Source organism: Cyphomyrmex costatus, unplaced genomic scaffold (assembly GCF_001594065.2).
Source record: "Cyphomyrmex costatus isolate MS0001 unplaced genomic scaffold, Ccosl1.0 scaffold376, whole genome shotgun sequence".
In the NCBI taxonomy this organism is placed as follows: Eukaryota; Metazoa; Arthropoda; class Insecta; order Hymenoptera; family Formicidae; genus Cyphomyrmex; species Cyphomyrmex costatus.
The window spans coordinates 3,499-12,699 of record NW_017277950.1 but is presented as its reverse complement, the minus strand read 5'-3'; the positions used below and the strand labels follow the sequence as shown (position 1 = coordinate 12,699).

Here is a 9,201-nt window from a genome sequence, read left to right as displayed (position 1 = left end):
TTACAAAACTCTATTAATAGGATTTATGATTAGAAACATTAAAGACTATTTTTTTTCAACCAACTCCGATTAACTTAATTAGCATTGATTTATTAAGTAACACGCGAATAAAATTATCCAATTAATTAATAGAATTATATTCAACACATAAAAAGAAGGTTAAGAACAAACTGTATATTGCGCAGATATCATTTTGGGAAGTAATTCTACCAGTCGAGTTAATCGTCGATTAAAGTTCATCGAAGTTAATCGAAATGGGCCTTATTATTTATACGCATAAAACTTACTTTAATCAACGTCGGTTGAGTTGCGAGCTTTCGTGAACGAGAAGTATGGTGAACGTTTTGGCGGGTAATCGCAAGCAGTACGGTGAAACAGTTGCAAAAAGCAAAGCAGTCGAACGACAACCAATCAGCTCTCAGGAGAGGTTGATCGCCGCATGTTTCACCGTATTCCCTAGCGTTCCGCCGGTTCTCTTGCGCAAATCATATTCAAATCCACCAATGAGAATCGTTCGCAACGATTGAAGCAACTGTTGGCGCTATGCTTACAAGCGGCGTTGATCTTGATGCCGCGCCGGCCGCGCGTACTGTTCCGTCTGTTCCTCGACGTACTTCACGAGTTGCGCAACAATAGCAAGGTTTAGAGCATTGTGGCTTTTGGCGCCAACAGAGCGAACGACAATATATCTTTGCAATCCGCGAAAACTAACAGCAAAAGTAAGTACGCGTAAAAACACTGACGTTAAAAGCACCCGCCGGGACGCGGGTGACAGTCATGATAAGCGTTTTATGAGAACGTTCTCGAACCTAACCTGAAAATGTTGCAGTGCCACGGAAAACTACGAAACGAACGGCCGAGGACCCCGTGCAAACGGACAAGGCGCCAAAACAGATCAAGAAAAAGCAAGGTAGGAGCTAGCAATTTTTTATTTTACTCCAAAACCATTTTTTCTCCCCTTGTATTTAAATGTCACAATCCATGCCATCATTCCAGGGGAACACGTTTTGTAAGAATATAAAAATAAATTTGTCAATTTTTTTCCTATTGGAATTGAAAGTAAAAATGTTCGACAAATTAATATAAATTGCCCTTCTATTAAGAAATTGTTGACGTAAATTTAATTTTCATTTGTCTTGTACAGGATTAAGTGTAAAACCTGACTTGCGATCGCTTTCAATTGGTGGTGTTATGCTTGTATTCGGACAAGGCGATTTTGGACAGCTTGGTCTAGGAGAGGATGTCACTGAGAAAATGCGTCCAGCAGCCATATCTGATTATCAAGACGTTATAACTGTTGCTGCTGGTGCTATGCATAATGTATGCCTGAGAAACACAGGAGAAGTGTTAACTTTTGGATGTAACGACGAAGGGGCGCTTGGACGAGACACTACCAAGGAAGGATCTGAGACAATACCGGGCATAGTTGAATTACCTGGTAGAGCCATTCAGGTGACAGCTGGAGATTCGCATACCGCTGCATTGTTAGATGATGGTCGAGTATTTGCATGGGGCACATTTAGGGTATATCTTTTTTTATTAATTGATTTGTATAATCATTCCTTTTTTGTAAATTATTACTTTTATATATTATTAAATTTTTCAAATATAATTTATAAAAAGATTTATATAAATTATATTATGTTTATATAAATTATATAAAAATAAGTAAAATATATACTTTTACAAATTATTTTATTACAAATTACTATTTTTATAAATCAGTGTTAATTAAGAGAAAACCTGATTCATGTGACAAATTAATTTATAATTAGGATACACACGGTTCTATGGGATTAACATTGAAAGGAAATGAGCGATTCCCTATAGAAGTATTATCTGATGTAAAAGTTGTCAAAATAGCATCAGGTAACGATCATTTAGTGTTACTTAGTGAAAACGGACGTGTATATACTTGTGGACGCGGTGAACAAGGACAATTAGGACGAGTAGCTGCACGTACAGCCAGTAGAAATACACGACAAGGAATAGGTCTGCTATTGACTCCAGGCATAGTTGAATTTAAAATCAGGAAGAAATTATATTTTGACGATATATGGGCTGGGAATTTCTGCACTTTTGCTAAGGAACATGAAAAAGGAGATATATATGTATTTGGTTTAAATAATTTCCACCAAATTGGTAAGAGAAAAACAGACCAGTAGGAAATAAAAGCCTTTAACGGTCGAAACTAGATCTTAAATGCTTAAATAATTCGATACTACATATGTTGTTACGAAAATTGCTCGCTGAATTGATTTTTCGGATTTTTTTAAAATGCAAACCCGGCAAAACTACATTAGTAAAAATTTGATGCTCTCACAGGCATCTTGGAAAGATCTTAATAAGAAAGTGCCAAAAATTTTGTGGGTTATCGCTATGTTATAATTCATTGCTAATGTCAACATTTTGAATCTTGTCGTTTACTGCATCAAAGCGAGAAATACACTGATACTGATAAATAATTCAATATTTAAGCATCCAGTTGATCCTTAAAGATTTTTATCTCCTGTTAATTATGTATCACATGTATGATCCAATAAGTTTCTTTCAAAAAAAGAAAGACAAATATCTTAAAAACTAATTTACTTTTTGAACACAATTTTAAGTTATTTTTATGCATTTGTTGGAAAATATTTTAGGTTTGAAGGATAATGACATCCACTTTCACCCACAAATATCGAAAACCTTTAGCGGCAAAGTATGGAAACATATTAGTAGTGGAGAACACCATACCATAGCCTTGGATGATGCGGGACAAGTTTTTGTGATGGGTCGCAAAGAATATGGTCGCCTTGGTCTTGGACCTAATTGTTCAGACGCGGAAGAACTTACATTAGTTTCTGCTTTAAGTTCCACTAAATGTATTGACATAGGTGCGGGAAGTAGAGAATCTTTTGCCGTCACAGAATCTGGTAATATGATGTGTTAATATAGTATGAAATCTCAACTTATATACATTATATTCTTAAAAACATATAAGATTCTATTTTTATTATAATAGGTGATTTATATTCATGGGGTATGGGAACTAATGGAAATCTTGGGACAGGAGATGTAAAAGATGTCGAAGAACCAGTATTAGTTAAGGGAAAGCAATTAGAGGGTAAGACAGTGGTAAGAGTTTGCGGCGGCGGTCAGCACACTTTGGCTTTGGCAACAATTCGTCCAGTGAAAGATAAAACTGCTGGTTAATGTTGAACATTATATTTCGAAATATTATGTGATACAAATTTAGACAAGAACGAGAAAAAGCCATTTATATCCTTACTACTTAATTTCTTAATATTGGCGATGTTACCTTGCCAAACAGAATTTTAAGAAACCTTCCATTAAGTCTTCATTTTTGGTCAGATTTCAACATTTAAATTTGTACATACTCTGTCACATTGCTATAAATTTATTCATTATTTTTACAATAATTAATATATTGTGTTCTTGTTGTATTGTTAACGCTAATACTTATTTTATATATACATTGTCACGGCAAAAAAAATTTTCTATATCACGAAAGTTTGTGTCTCAAAGTATACACGGAAAAAAATTACTTTAATAAAAAATCTCGGACAAAAAATTATATTTTGAATAATCAATCGTTAAATGTGTGAAATAGGAGTAATAGTAAAAAATTTTTTTCGCTATTTAAATTTAATAAAAATTTAGAAAATGTATTATGCATTATTATTTGCAAATTATGTTGTATGAAATTCTGAAAAATAAACTATTTGTAAATGTATTGTTCATCTACAATGATCTATTATACATATCCCAAAGTTTTGTGACACAGATAAATCTTGTAATATTTAAAAATATTTTATTATATTTTTTTAATCTAAAATAAGTTTAACAAACTATTAACTACTTTAGTAAAATTCAACAAGATGATAATATTTAATATATCAAGGAAAGAATGTTATATTTAAATATTTGAATTAAATTGGAAAAATAAAAATTTATAACATGTTATAACGTTTAGTTTATTCACAACTTGAATCATTAAAATACAGAGTGATACTACAGTTTATTATTAATTTTAATTTAGGATACAAATCCTAATAAACTGTATGTTATAACTGAACCTAAATTAAAGATAACTTATAATGGATTATAAGTTCAATATCTTTTTTTATCAAATGTAACTAATGATAATAAATTTAACTTGTCTTTGGTTGTTCTGCAATTTTTGCTTCTTGCATTGAAATTTGTGTGAGTTTCTTGCCAATACGTTCGTGAACATCTAAATATTTAGCGATGCAACGGTCTAGACATATTGATTCTCCTTTGCCTAGTTCAGCCTCAGTATATTTTGGTGCTATACACTTCCTGTGGCATGCAGATGTCATACGATTATACATATCTGACATCATTTCTATTTCTAAATCCTGCACCAGCTTCATTTTATCTTCGTCCAATTGTGGTAATGCTGCCATTCTTCCAACTTTGTACTCTACACCTGCGCTTTCTTTGCTTAAAAATCTTCTTAATAAATTAGTCTACAGTATTGGTGTCACGCAATCGTTGTCTAGCTTTCATAATCTCATATCTCTGAGCATTGACACTTTTCCTGGACAGCACAAATGCGTAAATTCCTAGGACAGAGGCTATAGACCTACAAAATATAATTCACCCACTTTTTAATAAAAATCACATAAAAATATTCTTTTTTTTATCAAACTAGTAAGCGCAAAATCTGAAATCTTCAATCTATGTAAATGTTAAAAATTATAAATGTTCGAAATTATTTTATCAGTGATAACCACTGGAGTTTAATTTTTAGGTTAGCATTAACGTGATATGCAAAAATCAGACGCGAGAACTTTTCTCAAAATACTGTGCACACGTACCATCCAATTCCTACCTTCGCCCAAGTTGGCAAAGCCATGCTTTTATTTAATCGTAATGATATTCCATTTACAAGTTAAAAAATTTCATGTATACCTGAAAACGTGTACACCACATGCGACCGCCGGGAATAATATCTAACCTAACCTCTCTCAACGTGATGATAAATTTTGAATCCACAGAGATTTCTATAAAAGTATATAGAATAGCATATAGAAAAATTTGTGGCCAAATCTCACTTTAAAAATTGATCTATTAATGTTACTTGTATTGTTTGCACTTAATACATTCGCTTTTTTTACTTTTCAATGCTCAAATATATATTTATCTCATTACAGAAACTTTTGAGATTTTCTAACGCAATATTTTATCGCGTCAACATTTATTTTACAAATCTCGCAAAACGTATAATTGTGATTTTAACGAAACTTTTTATATATGAAGATTATTTTACACAAACAGATGAATTTACAGAATATCAATGCGAGAAAGGAGTGAAATGACCTTCCTAAGTAAAATGATTTTTATAGCTTAACTTTTTCGTAACAGAAACCGTTCAAGACATCAAAAAATGAATAATACAAAAGTTTAATACATAAATAAATGCCTAATACATAAAATTATCTCTATTTATTTGTGTTAATGATAATAATTTTTAATAAAATATAATTTCAAAGCATGAATTTTGATAAAATAATTTTTTTAAATATTATTGACTTAAATAAATAATTTTACTGATAAGAAGATGCTAAATGCAAAAAGTGCAAGAGAGAGAGAGAAAGAGAGAGAATCAGAATAATTGTTAGATTATTTTATAGATTCATTTATAAACAAATATTTTCGCAAAATACATCGCGACTTACGTCAAAATATATCAAAATAAGATATCTCATAAAAATTATAAAATATTTAGCAATCTTTCTTGTTTCATATTTTTTGCTTTCAAAAAACGCACTTAAAAAATTGTTGCCCAGTATCACCAGAGGGTTGAATTCCCTGCATTGATTTCTCTAGGGAATAAAAATAATTGTACACACTGATCGTTTTGACGTACATAACCTAATATTTAGTAGTGAATTACCAAATTATCGTGACATATTCATGTTCAATTTCAAGCGAGATATTACAGTTGCAGTGATAACGCGTTGAAGCAAAGGTAAATTTTGCTATCGACGTTTTATCTCGATAACATAACATTTCAAGCGTCTATGAATAATACGCGTCAAATCTGTATACTCTTTTGAGACACGACTTTATTTTGTCTTTGCCAAGTCTTTTTGCAAAATTTTATTGTGACAATACGAGGTGCAGAGCAACGAGTTGCTCATTGTTTGTACTCACATTTTACGACGTTTTAAACCACAAGAACATATTATTTGCGACTCCTAAAAAAATAAATATGAATTGAAACGATAGGATATATCTCGTAAGAATTCTATACAGATTTCAACAAAAGAACGAGTAAAGAAGAGACCGTGTGCCAGTAGTATAAGACAACGTGACGTATGACGTAAAAAAAACATGTCTTTTCAACAGTGGATGCATATACGACATAACATCGATATACCGTGGAAGACCTTTGTCAGAGAGTCATCTAATGTACAGGACAAATCTCCAGAGAGATGCGTTCGTCAGTTGGCTTTCCAAGGTAACGAAGCAAAGGCTGCCTATGAAGAAATTGTTCAGCAAACTAGTAGTAGCAATACTCTACCAGCAAGATTAAAAAATTTAAGATCAAGAATCCAAGATAACTCCGACACAAATTCAACTTCTACTACACAATCAAAAAAAAGTTCACTTTGTGACGATATTCTAGCAAAAGTCACAGTCAATACATTGTTAAAAGCAGTAGAGCAAAAGGATTTAAAGTTTTTACAGAAACATATGACGACAGAAAATGTGAATGCATCTGACGATTTTGGTTGGACCCCATTAATGTCTGCTTCTTACTGCGGTCATTTAGAGATAGTACAATTCTTAATAAATCTTGGGGCTAACAAAAGAACTAGGGATAAGTCTGGTCTTACTGCAGCACAATTGGCTTTAAAGAGAAATTATTTGAATATAGTAGCATTGTTGAAGAAGAAGTCTGATTCCATAAGTATCAATCAGTTAACTGCAAATATTCCAAATATAAATAATACAAGTACTTTACCAATAAGATCATTGCCTATAGAACCATCAGTGGAATATAATAAAGACAATGTTATGGAAGATGAAATACAACTCGAACAGAATGCAGCGTTTTACTGTGAAATCTGTAAAGCGACCTTTCAAGAAACAACACCACAGAGACATGAAAATTCTACTCTACACATCTTTAACACAAAGCCTAAACTGAAATATATAATGTATGGAATATCAAGACAAAATAAAGGATATAGAATGCTTTTGAATACAGGATGGGACGAAGAAGCTGGTCTTGGTCCTTCTGGAAAAGGAATAAAATATCCTATCAAAACATGTTTAAAAATGGATCGCAAAGGATTGGGACAAATAATAGAAAAAAATGAGTATAAAATTACTCATTTTAAGTCAGGTGATACAACTGCCATTAACAGTTCTAAAATGCCCAAGCAGAAACCTTTGAAGAAAAGGGACAGAGAAAGGCTACTTCACAGAGAGGCTAGGAAAGAAAGAGCTTTGCGTATAGCATTATCTTAAATTAAATATAAATAAAATTCTATTTTAAATGTGATGTTATTTCAAGATTGAATGTAATGCAAATATAACTTTTACTGTTCTTATATATTTAAGACTTGTAAGTTTATCCTCAATCTTTTTTTTTATTATAAAATATTTTATATTAATACTTTAATAGAGATATTTTTTATTTTTCTATATAAATGTTATTAGTACAATTTTTATCTCATTATATCAATAAAAGTCTTAAAAAAATATATAAAATAATGAAATTTATTTCATTATAAGATAAAGCATGAATGAGAAACTTTTCATTTAGTATAAAAATATACATATATATATAAATAAAAAAATAATACGTTTATTAATTTGTTACAGATGGCGAATGAGCAGCATAGATTATTGGAACATTTAGAAAAAGTTGAAAACAAAGCTGGAGAAATTCTTACTGATCGAGAGGAAATAGTCGCTCTAGACAAGAGACGAAATGATGATCGCGTTGGAATGAGAGCACTTCAAAAACAGTCGCATGAAAAAACGTGGATAACAGTAGGACCATTGCTTTTAAAGATGCCGTCTAAAGCAGCTGAAGAATTACTTGAAAAAGGTAATTTCAAACAAACAGGCAGACCATGAAAGTTTACATTCTGTAATTTTTATAATCTATATTATTTGTCTTATATATTACATTGCATATTATACATTATATTACAGATCAGAGAGAATGTGATACTGCCATTAATAAGTTAAGAAGTGACTTAAAGATAAAAGTAAATGAATTACGTGATTTAGAAATGACTCCACCAGTACCTGGATTAATGTTAGAACCTATGTCCCACAAAGAGATGAATGCAATCGGGCAAATTCTCGGTCGAAGTGTCTAATATATATGTAATAAAGTCTTTTATTTAATTAGAATAAATGTATGATATTTAAATGTTTAAGTTTCATTGCAAACTTTTGTATAAAATATAAAATAATTATCTCATATTATATGTATCTACAAAGTTATTATCTCTTACACAAATTAATCTATTTCAAAACTAATAAAGTCATATTTGTCATTTAAAAGAATAAGAACTAAAATAGTGTTTTTTCTTCAAAGATTTTTTAAATTTTGTTATATAGATTTATATTAAGATCAATAACATATTATATATATTGATGCTATATCATAAATAATTTTGAAAAGAAAATACACAGTTGCTTTAAAGAATATCTGAGAAAAATGAATAATTTTTTAAATGAGCAACTGTGTTTTCTTTAAACTAATCGATTTGAAATAAATCGTTGTAATCTCTGAAATAACTAAAATCTATAAAAATTTTAACGATTTCAGCGATTTATTTTTGTCGGAAACATAAAAAAGTGGATATTGTTGCGTAGTTAACATCCACTTCTTCAGAGAGCGGTAATGAGCAAGACATTTTCTTCAGTATGATTGATTTATACATTTAGATCCATAGGAATCAAATGCAAGAACCAACCATATTCAAGAATTTTTCAATAGTTGCAAAACGGCATTCTCTGCTAAACGTAACCACTGCGTAAGGCTGATATTTCATCATTATCGGTCTGCTAGGTTCTTCAAATTGGCTATCATTTTGCTATCAGGGTAGTAAACTGCTGCCAAACTGCTGTCAACGTCTGCTGACATGTTTTGCCAGCAGATTGGTAGCAAAAACCGAACAGAGTCTGCTGACAATACAGACTCTG

General features: G+C 31.1%; 3 protein-coding genes across 4 annotated transcripts; 2 read left to right on the top strand and 1 right to left on the bottom strand.

The window, feature by feature from the left end:
- Positions 1-597: 597 nt before the first annotated feature.
- Rcc1 (Regulator of chromosome condensation 1) lies at positions 598-3,305 on the top strand. Of its 2 annotated transcripts, none has more exons than XM_018543441.1 (6): positions 598-719; positions 830-910; positions 1,145-1,452; positions 1,776-2,142; positions 2,643-2,915; positions 3,005-3,305. In XM_018543441.1, coding segments are annotated over exons 1-6 (1,221 nt in total). In that variant the 5' UTR covers positions 598-718; the 3' UTR covers positions 3,196-3,305. The 2 variants fall into 2 exon arrangements, with proteins under 2 accessions (XP_018398943.1, XP_018398942.1); XM_018543440.1 differs by having other exon boundaries at positions 1,145-1,524.
- An 849-nt stretch (positions 3,306-4,154) lies between these two features.
- Positions 4,155-4,515, bottom strand: Tim10 (translocase of inner membrane 10). Its single transcript, XM_018543443.1, has one exon. The coding sequence runs from the start codon at positions 4,428-4,430 to the stop codon at positions 4,155-4,157; it is 276 nt and encodes a 91-aa protein (XP_018398945.1). The 5' UTR covers positions 4,431-4,515.
- Positions 4,516-6,363: 1,848 nt separating this feature from the next.
- LOC108776737 (G patch domain and ankyrin repeat-containing protein 1 homolog) lies at positions 6,364-8,369 on the top strand. The gene is made up of 3 exons (XM_018543439.1): positions 6,364-7,494; positions 7,864-8,092; positions 8,200-8,369. The coding sequence occupies exons 1-3, from the start codon at positions 6,364-6,366 to the stop codon at positions 8,367-8,369; spliced, it is 1,530 nt and encodes a 509-aa protein (XP_018398941.1).
- The last annotated feature ends 832 nt before the right edge of the window (positions 8,370-9,201 follow it).

Excerpts from the sequence above, each read along its gene's own strand:
- Rcc1 (XM_018543440.1), top strand. Across the intron at positions 911-1,144 it reads ACAGATCAAGAAAAAGCAAG|GATTAAGTGTAAAACCTGAC; the intron begins GTAGGAGCTAGC and ends TGTCTTGTACAG. Across the intron at positions 2,143-2,642 it reads AAATAATTTCCACCAAATTG|GTTTGAAGGATAATGACATC; the intron begins GTAAGAGAAAAA and ends AAAATATTTTAG.
- Tim10 (XM_018543443.1), bottom strand. The coding sequence starts at position 4,430 with ATGGCAGCATTACCACAATTGGACGAAGATAAAATGAAGCTGGTGCAG.
- LOC108776737 (XM_018543439.1), top strand. The coding sequence starts at position 6,364 with ATGTCTTTTCAACAGTGGATGCATATACGACATAACATCGATATACCG. Across the intron at positions 7,495-7,863 it reads AAGAAAGAGCTTTGCGTATA|ATGGCGAATGAGCAGCATAG; the intron begins GCATTATCTTAA and ends AATTTGTTACAG. Across the intron at positions 8,093-8,199 it reads TGAAGAATTACTTGAAAAAG|ATCAGAGAGAATGTGATACT; the intron begins GTAATTTCAAAC and ends ATTATATTACAG.